The sequence below is a fragment of the Juglans regia genome, chromosome 2 (genome assembly GCF_001411555.2).
Source record: "Juglans regia cultivar Chandler chromosome 2, Walnut 2.0, whole genome shotgun sequence".
NCBI classification, from domain to species: Eukaryota; Viridiplantae; Streptophyta; class Magnoliopsida; order Fagales; family Juglandaceae; genus Juglans; species Juglans regia.
The window spans coordinates 10,274,276-10,286,882 of NC_049902.1; the positions used below are offsets into that span (position 1 = coordinate 10,274,276).

A 12,607-nucleotide genomic window follows, 5' to 3' on the forward strand; every position below is an offset into this window, starting at 1 on the left:
CAAAAATCAATGAGTTCCACTACATTAACATGGTAAATCCTTCCAATGGTTGCAACTTCAATAATTAATTGATGGCCATTAGCTTTGGATTTACCTAACATCTTTATTGTCATGTGTCAACCACTTTGAATTGTTCCTTTAAAAATGGTTCCATAGCCTCTTTCACTTTTTTTTCTAAGCAAGAAAATATTTCATTAAGAAATGGAAAGCTAGATACGTGAGGAGGGAGTGGGGTTCTCCAACAAACACCCCATTACAACAACTACAACTCTAAGTTGAAAAACTTGGTTCCCACCCATTACAACAACTACAACTCTAAGTCGGGTTTTGGGACCAAAAACTTGGTTCCCACCCATACCTTGCAAAAGAAGACGTTGTAAATGACGATTTTTTATAGTTCGCACAATTGTGCAAACTATGATGCCATCGCTAGAGGTGGTGGATGCTAAAGGTGCACTATAGTTTATTGTCCTGAGGTGTTTCCTAAAAATATCTCTATTCCCTTTCTCAAGATCATCATCAATTAATAAAAATGGAAACATAGTAGGGAGACTGGCATCGAATGAGCTGGACTGAGTTTCTTCACGCTCTGCAATGGCGGCGTGTGGGGACCATGCGCCGGTGATTGTGAGATGGGGTGGGTCAATCTAGAAGACCTTCAGATGGCAAATCTACGGGTGTGGTGCGTGTAATCGCCGGACGCATGTTTTCGCAGCGATGCGTGGCGGCCACACACAGAACAAGCCGAGCATGAGACTCACGCACAGGGATTTTCAAAATGGTTTTACTTTGTCCCGATAGATCGACGGATGGGGATGTGCGTGGTGGGGCACGTGCTGGCCATCAGTCGTTGAAGTGCGGTGATCTGACCAAAATTGAGCTGGTAGAAAGGAGGCACTAAAAAACACAAGTTGCAAATTTTATACACAAACAGGATCTGAAAAATGAACAGAGAGAGACTCTTCGATGGAAACACTAATCGGTGAGGATGATAACCTTTTTAGAGAGAAGAGAGTTTGTCTTTCTAGAAGTGAAAAGCATATAATGATTTCCCCTCCTTTTCCTAGTTTATCTTTTAAGACTTTTGGTCATCTTTGTGCACTGTCACAGTCCAGCTTACAAGACTAAGCCCAGCTTATAGTAGGGCCCATTGGCCACTATATGGTTATTTCATGAAATCCATTTTATAGCTTGTCTTTTGCTGTTTAATTGGACTTGTAGTGTACCTAGTAATGGGCCTAGTTTAGAGTAATCTTCATTTCAGATGTTAATTTGGGCTCATATGTGGGACAACTTGCTGAGACCTCATACTATACGTATACATACTGAGCTAGGGGCACAACGGATTTGTTATGGAATCTGCGAGAAATTTGTTTAATTTTCCTGCAGGTCTGGGTTCCTCAAATACCCACTGTAGTTATAGCCTATGATGAAGATATGAAAGTTTTATTTCCATTACCATTCCTGTTGATTGTCCTTTTGATTTACAATACTCGGTTACAACCCATTTCTGAAGACGAAGAATCATAACAAATGGTATCTAGAGCCGACTATCCATGGAAGATGGAACACGTTTCTAGCAGCAACAAGAAATTTTACAGCGGCAGGTAGACTCTCGTGAGAAGAGTCTTCAAGATATGAAGAAACACTTGAACCGCTTGACAGAGATGCTGCTAAAGTTGATGGCAAATCAGAGGGTTGCACTGTGATAGTGAGGAGTGGCAATCAGGGGTGATGGGAGGAAATGGTGGTAGTGTCCACGGAAGCTTATTCCAAAGAAATTCCTCTTCCCTCACTCCTCTTAAATCTCTCACCCTCACCACAAAAAACCCGTCAGACTATATTACAACCTGCAAATCTCTCTCTCTCTCTCTCTCTCTCTCTCTCATTTCTCTACGTCTTCCCTAAGAGAAAACCTTCGAAACACAGAGTCGTCCCTTAGTATCTCTGTCTCTTCCCACACCTCACTCATGGTCAAATCTACAAGGCTATAAGGATAGTTGTCGACAGAGGAAGGAAGAGAACAAGAAGGGAATGAAGGAGCTAAATCTGGGAAAGACCTCCCAGTGAAGCAAGTGAAGTTGCCTAGGCAACTCCAGAATACGCTGGTATCATTTTCTGGGTTGTGGATTTTTATCCTGGCATTGGCACCCCCCTTTCAAACCCGTAGAGCATGGAACGGCATACGAGTCATGGGAGCCACCATCGCCGCTCACTAACCCAACGCTGGCCATCCCCTCACTTTCGACGGGCAGATCTGGTTTTACACCACGACTGAGCATTTTGGAAGTTCTAGGGTGGAAGCTTCTTCTCATTCTCTGCTCAAAGCCGATACAGAGCTCCCTCTCCCTCTCTTGGCTCAACTGAAGCTCGGTATTGCGTTGGAAGACGAAGGGTGGTTATTGGAGTGCTTTTGGCTATTTTAGCACTACTTTGTATTGGGTACCACAAGAAGCGCTCCTAAATAGGGAATAACAGTTCTCGTAAGGCAGCGACGATCCCTACTCGTACGAAGGGTACTGATGCTTGCACCATATTAAATGACTCGACCGTTGGTCCGGACTCACCTTTAAAGTCTGCACGTAACGGCATGTCCCTTTGGTTAACAGATTTGGGAAGAGTAATGTTGTGTTTGCATCTGGAATACTCGAGTATTCTTATAGGGATCTGCAGAAAGCAACCCATAATTTTACAACTTTGAGAGGACAAGGTGCATTTGGTCCTGTTTACAGGGCTCAGATGTCCACTGGCGAGATTGTTGCTGTTAAGGTTCTTGCAATTGATTCCAAGCAAGGAGAAAAGGAGTTCAAGACTTCAAGACAGAGATGGAACCAATGCGCAACCTATTTGCAGCTCTTATTCCTTCAAATATTGAAATGCTCATACATATATATTTCCTAGGGAACTAGCGGATCCAAGTCCTAGCTAAAGCTTCTTACAAAGTTAGTAGGGCTATTTTTGGATGGTACAGGTTTAGTCTACAAAATTGGAGAAAATCGTTTGATAGAGGAACAACGATTCTTGTGGCCTTTGGATAGAGAAAGGGAAAAGAAATTTTGGAAAATCAATCGATAGAGAAACAAAGCTTGTGGCCTTTTGATAGAGGAAGGACAAAAATAATGAATGATGGCAGAAATCCCTACCACCTTGAATAAAGATGAGTTCAAGGACTTCTTTACACAATTTGGAGAGGTCAAGGAATACCAAATCATGCGGGACCATTCTACTAATCAATCTCGTGGCTTTGGATTTATTGCCTTTGACGTAGACCAAACTGTTGATGGTCTCTTGTCTAGTCATGCCTATTATGCCAAACAAATTTATACTCATGTTGTGAAGTTGGGAATTCTTGGGAATTCCATTGTTTGCAATGGCCTTCTTGCAATTTATACGGAAGGTATGGCACCTCAGTTGTTTGATGAAATGCTTGAGAAAGTTGAAGAAATAGCACTGAAGCTTGATTGGGATGGACTTCTTGTTATTGGTGGTGATGACTCTTAACACTAATACTTACCTCCTTGCTGAGAATTTCAGGGGTAACAATCTAAAAGCTCAGCTCCTTCTAGTTTAATTCATTGGCCTTTTGATAGAGGAAAAGGACTAGATTATTGGATGGATGGTCTTGTGTTACCGCCTTTTGAGTCAACTTGTAATTTGAATGATGAAGATATAGACTGTGAGAAAGACAAAGGGGATTCAGTGGTTGATACTATTCAGACAGGTGAAGGATTGCACTCTCTCGAGGTAGATGAGAATGTGGAGAAGCAATCCTTGTTCAAATGTGTGTTTAGGTGCAGGAGAGTTTTTGAGATGGAGGGGACGAAAAATACTGAAGTGGAAATAAGTAGTATTGAAATGTACTACCTCTATTTTATGTCGTGTGATCCAGAACTCAAGGGCACAATAGTCAAAGGAATGACTGTGTGGAGAAAACCAGATGATTATTTACCTGGGAAGATGGCTCTTTTGTTGACATTCTATGGTTTTGTCTTTAGCTTACCTTGCACTTGGCCTAACCTGGTTTCTAATGGTTTGTTCAGTTATGGAAGGATGTCACACAGTTGCACTACCACATTACAACGGTAATTGCTCTTGGAATGTGGGAAATGGCTGTCTACTTCGAAAATGCCAACTTCAATTCAATTGGAAGCCGACCAATGATCATTACTTTGTGGACTATAATTTTCAGATCTGTCAAGAAAAATGGGTCTCGCCTTCTTCTTTCGGTGGTTTCAATGGGCCCTAGGCACAACAAAACCCACGAAGCTCCGTCGGCCACGAGCATTCTTAGCTAACTCTCCTCCACCCATTCTTATCCTTCTGCGAGTTAGAGCAATCTCAAGGAATAGGATCATTGCCATGAATTACAACACTTTCCATTTTTTGTCATTTCAAGTTCTTTTTTTTTTTTTTTTTTTTAATGAAAGCCTAATAAATAGACTGAAGCAAAGCACAATAACAAAAAATATTTGTTCGTTCAAGGAGAAGATGACCCTATAGAGAGCTTTCTAGAGGTCCTCTATGACCTTGGTAGAGGCTTCTTGGGAGTCGAGCCCTTGGGACTCATAGTGGGATACGAGTTCTTGTTGGACAGGTAGCTTTCTCTTGTATGGCTGGCTGCGTCTTTGCCCTGTGGGGATGAGGAGGAGGAGGTGCTTTGAGAGAAGGCCATTGGTGTTAGTAGTTGTTCCATTTTGTGATAAAAACGAAGCCAAGGAAAACCAATTGAAGTAGAGAGGGGTTGGGTTGCCATTTCACAAAAGAGACGAGGGAGTTTTTTTTTGCAGCATTATCGACCATAGGCAGGCACATTAAATATGAAATAAAAGAACTTAAATGGCAATCATTCATTGGAAGGTTGTTATTAGAGGGACAGCAGACCGACCGGTGGAAAGATATTCTAAACCGGAAAAGCTTTGCGATATCAACTAAATTGAACCTCCAAACAAATCAATTTGTAGACTTCCTTGGCTGTTCTCCTTATCTTCCATTATATCACTGTAGGTCGTACGACCCGAGTCCGACGACATGCCTGACTTCCAGGCCGACAGATCATAATCTTCTACCGGTCTCTCGGCATCCGCCTTCTCTTGCAGCTCCAATGCAAGTTCGAGCTTTTCCATCACATCTACCATCGTAGGCCGTTGGATCCCCTGATCTTGCACGCAAGCCATCGCAATCTCCACGTATACCTTGAAGCATTCCGGAGCTATCTTCCCCTCCAGATAGGGATCTATGATTTTGCCGATGCTCCCATTCTCGTTGCATTTTCGGGCCCAGTTGGCCAAATTCCATTGCACTTCCTACAGTTTGGGATTCAAAGCTTTTCGGGCACATAATACTTCCAAGAGCACCATGCCGAAGGAGTACACATCGGATTTTTCAGTCAGTTGTCGGCGTCTTGCGTATTCCAGATCCAAATATCCAAACGTACCCCTTACCATCGTAATAACCCCAATGTTATCCAGATCCCAAGGCACCCTCTTACCACTCAAGAAGTTGTAACTAGCCGCAGTGCTACTTGGAATCTGTTCGGACAATCCAATATCCAAAGGCCAACTGGTAACCTCATCGTCCACTACGAGGTTGCTAAACTTAATGTCATAATTCAAAACCTGTTTGGACGATCCGAAATCTGAAACCTTGGCTACCCATTTATCGTCCAAAAGTATATTGGTCGTCTTCACGTCACGGTGGATAACTGTGTGCTTCAAGCCCGTGTGTAGGTAGTGCAAGCCACACGCCACTCCGATGCAAATCTGGAGCCTCTGTTTCCACAGAAGGGGGGCCTTGTCAGTGTCGTAAAGGTGTTCGCGGAGAATGTTGTTGGCCATGAAATCGTAGACGAGGATCATCTCGCCCTCATCGTTGCAGTATCCGATTAATGGAATGAGGTGGACATGGGGAATCTGACAGAGCAATAGAGTCTCCGTCCTGAGCTGTTCTACACCTTGTTTTGAACCCACGCACAAGCGCTTTATCACCACAGACCTGGAGTTACCCTCGTCAATGAAACCCTTATATACATGGCCAAAGCCACCCACACCGACAATTAATTCTTTATTGAAGTTATCAGTTGCTGTTTTGATTTCGTCCAGAGAAAAGTGGCGGCATAGTTCTCCGGGCAGGGATGAGGCTCTTGTCTTTCCTGACTTCTCTTCGTTAGGGCATGAAAAACCCTAGCGCTTCCTCAGTTTCGCAAGAGCGCTAGCCATCAAAACACCAGAAAAAGCTCGCCCAAGAAGCCCACACTCCGGGCAGAAATGAAAATTGTTTTCTTTATCTTGGGCCTTGCTCACAAGTCACAAGCTCATGGAAATGCACCTCGTGAGGCAAAGGTCACCGACAAGTGACCGCAACAAATTTAAAAGATATATTTTTACATTATTATATGAATAGTGCTATAGATATAAACGGATTATTAAAAATTAAATTTATAAAATAAAGTAATTTCATATAATTTATTAGACTTATTTTTTAATAAAAATAATTTTAGAATATAACGTATCACATTATAAATTTAATTTTGTATAATTAATATGAGGCCAAAGTACTTCTCTTATTCCGTCAAGCAACAAACTCACGTTAGAAGCTAAGTTATAATTTAAGGGCCAGTTATAAACTTAAAATTTAAATCCGCCTTTAGATTTAATGGTTGAGATCACTCTCAATCGCTTTTCTATTTTGCAACTTTTTGTAAAATAAAGAATAATATGTTAAAAAAATTTCAAAACTTGATAAAAGGATAGAAAGTTAAAAAGATAGGACTAATGATTTTTTTTTCCATCTCTCTCTTTTTTTGTTAACATTTTATTGGGCTATTGATGTCATTTTGGCAATTAATGTATGAGAAATATTTAGTGATTTGAGAATATTACAAATTTATTGGTAGTTAGAAAAGTATTTAAAATGAATAAGGAAAGAATATTTAAAGAACTAGAAAAACAATATATAAATAAATATATAGTATATTGTAAAATTCGTTAGCTAAAATAAAAAGAGTACATTTTTGTGATGTATTTTAAAGAATAAAATACAAACACCATCGAGATTGCTATAAGATGGAACAAAAACATGATCTTGGTAATTAAATTTTAGGAGAGGTTCATGTATAAAGTAAGAGACATGACAATTTTTTTTTTTTTTTAGATGATATGAGTTGAGATAAAAATTAAAAATTAAATAAAATATTATTAGAATATATTTTTTTAATATTATTTTTATTTTAAGATTTAAAAAAATTGAATTGTTTATTTTATTTTATATAAAAATTTAAAAAATTATAATAATTAGATTAAAATAAAATAAAATAAGAAATTTTATGAAAGTGAAAGAAGTTTTAAATTTTCATTTTTTTTATCCTAATGGAAATTATTACACTTTCTTGGGGGTAGACCCATCAACCCACATCTCACCAATCCCTCTATTAGTATAAAGTGAAAACATATAAGTTAAACTTCAAGTTAATTGATGGGCAATATGGTGACGATTTTATTAATTTGATGATAATGTTGGAAAAAAAATATTCTATGTTATTTCTAAATTCCATTTTTATTGTTCTTTTTTTCAAAATTTATGTTTGATTAGTTTTAATACTTTTGGATTTTTTTTTCTTTCTAAATTCTGTTTTCTTCTTTATAGTTTTTATTTTTGAAAAATGCTATGCTTATAGTTGGGGACTACACTGGTTTTTTTTTTTTTTTAATTTTCATTTCGTGTATAAGTAAATATTTTTTTAATAATCATATAAATTTAAAAAAAATTAAAAAACATTAAAAAATCATGTAAAAAATAAAAACAAAGGAGCTCCCAACTGTGAGCGTAGAACCACCCTTTTATTTTTTGCACATTTAAGTTTTTTTAAAATACTATTTTAATTTGTGTTTTCTTAACCTTGGCAATTCTGTGACTATCTATCATCAAGAGACATTTGTCGAGTTGTTACGAATCACGATATACTATATTGAGAGACTATAGAAAAAGAGGATTATAAAAAAATTTTATAAATTGATATAGATTTATCTGATCTGTTAAATATATATTTTAATAAAAATAATTTTATAATTTTATGAATCATATTAAATCACGTCAATTTATAAAATTATTTTTATATAATCTTTTTATAACTCGAGAATCTCACTCTCTTCTTGGAGCGATAAAAAATACGTACAGAGAGGATGATCGTGGAGGGTGGCCCCCACTTGGCCAGGCCATCAATCATTAAAGGTGAGCAATAATAAAGAATCGAAATGACTGAAAAAATAAAAGAACCTATATTAAAAGCAAAGATTACTTTTTAGTTTTCTTAAAACATTTTACGCTCTCAGATATGTCAAGAAAAATGGGTCTCGCTTTCTTCTTTCGGTGGTTTCAATGAGCCCTAGGCACAACAAAACCCACGAAGCTCCGTCGGCCATGAGCATTCTTAGCTAACTCTTCTCTATTCATTCTTATCTTTCTGCGAGTTAGAGCAATCTCAAGAAATAGGATCATTGCCATGAATTACAACACTTTCCATTTTCTATCATTTCAAACTCTTTTTTTTTTTTAATGAAAGCCTAATAAACAGACTGAAGCAAAGCACAATAACAAAAAATATTCATTCGTTCAAGGAGAAAGATGATCCTGTAGAGAGCTTTCTAGAGGTCCTCTATGACCTTGGTAGAGGCTTCTTGGGAGTCGAGTCCTTGGGACTCATAGTGGGATACGAGTTCTTGTTGGACAGGCAGCTTTCTCTTGTATGGCTGGCTGCGTCTTTGCCCTGTGGGGGTGAGGAGGAGGAGGTGCTTTGAGAGAAGGCCATTGGTGTCGGTAGTTGTTCCATTTTGTGATAAAAAGAAGGAAAAACAATTGAAGGAAAGAGGGGTTGGGTTGCCATTTCACAAAAGAGACGAGTGAGCTTTTTTTCACAGCATTATCGACCGTAGGCAGGCACATTAGATATGAAATAAAAGAACTTAAATGGCAATCATTCATTGGAAGGTTGTTATTAGAGGGATAGCAGACCGACCGGTGGAAAGATATTCTAAACCGGAAAAGCTTTGTGATATAAACCAAATTGAACCTCCAAACAAATCAATTTGTAGACTTCCTTGGCTGTTCTCCTTATCTTTCATTATATCACTGTAGATCATAATTTTCTACCGGTCTCTCGGCATCCGCCTTCTCTTGCAGCTCCAGTGCAAGTTCGAGCTTTTCCATCACATCTACCATCGTAGGCCGTTGAATCCCCTGATCTTGCACGCAAGCCATCGCAATCTCCACGTATACCTTGAAGCATTCCGGAGCTATCTTCCCCTCCAAATAGAGATCTATGATTTTGCCGATGCTCCCCTTCTCGTTGCATTTTCGGGCCCAGTTGGCCAAATTCCATTGCTCTTCCTGCAGTTTGGGATTCAAAGCTTTTCGGGCACATAATACTTCCAAGAGCACCACGCCGAAGAAGTACACATCGGATTTTTCAGTCAGTTGTCGGCGTCTTGCGTATTCCGGATCCAAATATCCAAATGTACCCCTTACCATCGTACTAACCCCAATGTTATCCAGATCCAAAGGCACCCTCTTACCACTCAAGACGTTGTAACTAGCTGCAGTGCTACTTGGAATCTGTTCGGACAATCCAATATCCAAAGGCCAACTGGTAACCTCATCGTCCACTACGAGGTTGCTAAACTTAATGTCATAATTCAAAACCTGTTTGGACAATCCGAAATCTGAAACCTTGGCTACCCATTTATCGTCCAAAAGTATATTGGTCGTCTTCACGTCACGGTGGATAACTGTGTGCTTCAAGCCCGTGTGTAGGTAGTGCAAGCCACGCGCCACTCTGATGCAAATCTGGAGCCTCTGTTTCCACAGAATGGGGGCCTTGTCGGTGTCGTAAAGGTGTTCACGGAGAATGTTGTTGGCCATGAAATCGTAGACGAGGATCATCTCGCCCTCATCGTTGCAGTATCCGATTAATGGAATGACGTGGACATGGCGAATCTGACAGAGCAATAGAGTCTCCGTCCTGAACTCTTCTACACCTTGGCATGTATTCGGGCTCAAGCGCTTTATCGCCACAGGCCAGTGTAAGGGAGCTACGGTGTGAAGAACCATGGAAGTAAAGGAGGAAGCTTTAGGGTTTGAAAGAGGGGCGGATTGATAGCAGATCGTGAAATGGAGATACGGGAGTGCGAATTGGGAATTAAGGCTTACGGGTGTTATCCAAAGGACGTAGCTTCTGCAAAGTGAACGCTAGAACGACATCACTTTAAGTAATAAAGAAACGGTGTAGTTTAAATGTGTAAGGGGGGTTACGGGTGAAGTGCTCCGTTTAGTATAAAACGGTGCGTGTAGTAATTCTCCTGGAACCAGTCATTGTAGGGGCATTTGAGTAAAGTCTTGTTGAGTCAGTTAAGTCCCACGCCGAATGGATCTGTGATTCATTCTGGAGCATTTTCATCTTTACTTGTATTTCGTTTATGGAGGAATTTGAAGACCTCAAATACCCCAATACGTATGAATCTATGAGGTAAGTTTTCATCAGCATCAATCTCATCCTTATTGTTCTAGTCCTGTTAATTACATACATCCAGACTTAAGAGAGTTCTTACAGCCAGGAGTTACCCTTGTCAATGAAACCCTTGTATACCTTGCCAAAGCCACCCTTAGCGACAATTAATTCTTTATTGAAGTTATTAGTTGCTGTTTTGATTTCGTCCAGAGAAAAGTGGCGGCATAGTTCTCCGGGCAGGGATGAGGCTCTTGCCTTTCCCGACTTCTCTTCGATAGGGCGTGAAAAACCCATACGCTTCCCCAGTTTCGCAAGAGAGCTAGCCATCAAAACACCAGAAAAAGCTTGACCAAGAAGCCCACACTCCACTTCCAGTAGAAACGAAAATTGTTTTCTTTTTCTTGGGCCTTCCTTACAACTCACAAGATCATGGCAATGCACCTCGCAAGGCAAAGGTCACCGACAAGTGACCGCAAAAAATTTAAAAGATATATATTTACATTAGAAAGATTTTACACATAACACTAACACTTCAACATTATTTAAAAATATATAATTTTATCATATTATCATTATATTTTATGAAATTTAAAATAAAAAATATTAGAATAAAAAAATAAAATTAAATATTTTTAAGTATGTACAGAATATGAAACTTCTAAACTCTTTACATTATTATCGAGTGGGTAAAAAGGTACCGAAAACATTGCTCAAGAACTGCTTGATGAAATTACTGAAAGAAACGAAACTTCTATAAATGCACTATTGATTTCAGTATTTCCCTTGAATACAAAGAATACTCATTCACTGAGTATTTATAGACAGTATGCATAACAGAAAAATACAATGATGAAATCTGGACTGTACACCTCAGCAGAGATGGTTTTGATAATTCCTTCGAGAGGCTTCTTTTCTTGTTGGTTATTTGAGTGCAGAATCATGAAGGGCTTTTTGGTAAGTCATTACTTGCTTCAATAGCCCCCCTCGCTCCAACTGGTATCGGAGATATAGTAAGGCAGGAGCGTAAATGATTGAATCTGACCGTTGAAAGAGGCTTTGTGAAGATGTCAGCCACTTGATCTTTACCCGGAACAAAGGAGACAGTGAGTGTCTTGGCAGCTACACGGTCTCTTACGAAGTAAAAGTCAAGTTCCACATGTTTAGTTCTAGAGTGTAGTACAGGGTTCACAGATAAGTATGTGGCAGCAAGATTATCACACCATAATGTGGGTGGATTAGGAAGAAAAATGTCCAGTTCTTTTAATAAAGATTGAATCCATAAAAGCTCACATGTGGTGTTAGCCACAGCTTTGTACTCAGCCTCCGTAGAAGACCGAGCGATAGTGGGTTGCTTTTTGGAACCCCAAGAAATCAGATTAGAACCAAAGTAAACACAAAAACCTCCTGTTGATTTTCGATCATCAGGGCAACCCGCCCAATCTGCATCCGAAAATGCAGTGAGTTTGAGAGGAGAAGAAGATGGGGAAAAGTGAAGGCCAAGGTTGGTGGTAAGACGAAGGTAGCGTAAGATACGCTTGACGGCCTGCCAATGAGGAACCCGAGGGCAATGCATAAACTGACATACTTTGTTCACTGCAAATGATAAGTCTGGTCGGGTAAATGCTAAGTATTGAAGACTCCCTACGACACTGCGGTATAGTTGAGGGTCTTCAAATGAAGGACCATCAAGAGCCGAAAGTTTAACTTTGGAACACATTGGAGTGGAAACTGGTTTCGATGCCTGCATGTTTGTCCTATGGAGAAGATCAGTAATGTAACGAGACTGCGACATGTATAGACCAGTGGAGTTACGGCAGATTTCAAGACCCAAAAAAAAATGCAGGACACCAAGATCTTTGACAGGAAAATCAGAACGAATGGAGGAAATAAAATCAGTAATTAGAGATTGACTGGAAGCAGTAACTATGATATCATCAACGTAAACAAGTACATAAATGGAATGAGAATTAGCAGAAAAAATAAAAAGAGAGGAATCGGAGACAGAGGCATGAAATCCTAAAGTTAACAATTTGGAACTCAACTTGGAGAACCAAGCTCTGGGAGCTTGCTTCAACCCATAAATGGACTTACGCAATTTACAAATATAAT

At 39.4% G+C, this 12,607-nt stretch overlaps 2 protein-coding genes across 2 annotated transcripts; one reads left to right on the forward strand and one right to left on the reverse strand.

Annotated features, from left to right (window-relative positions):
* Nucleotides 1-3,126: 3,126 nt before the first annotated feature.
* On the forward strand, nt 3,127-3,501 carry LOC109018108 (RNA-binding protein Musashi homolog 2-like). Its single transcript, XM_019000296.1, has one exon. It carries the CDS (start codon nt 3,127-3,129, stop codon nt 3,499-3,501), a length of 375 nt encoding a protein of 124 aa, XP_018855841.1.
* Nucleotides 3,502-4,928: 1,427 nt separating this feature from the next.
* On the reverse strand, nt 4,929-10,825 carry LOC109018107 (receptor-like protein kinase FERONIA). Its single transcript, XM_035687667.1, has 5 exons — nt 10,612-10,825; nt 9,704-10,082; nt 9,145-9,559; nt 5,442-6,017; nt 4,929-5,303 (listed from the first exon to the last, which is right to left on the reverse strand). Exons 1-5 carry the CDS (start codon nt 10,823-10,825, stop codon nt 4,929-4,931), a joined length of 1,959 nt encoding a protein of 652 aa, XP_035543560.1.
* Between the last annotated feature and the right edge of the window lie 1,782 nt (nt 10,826-12,607).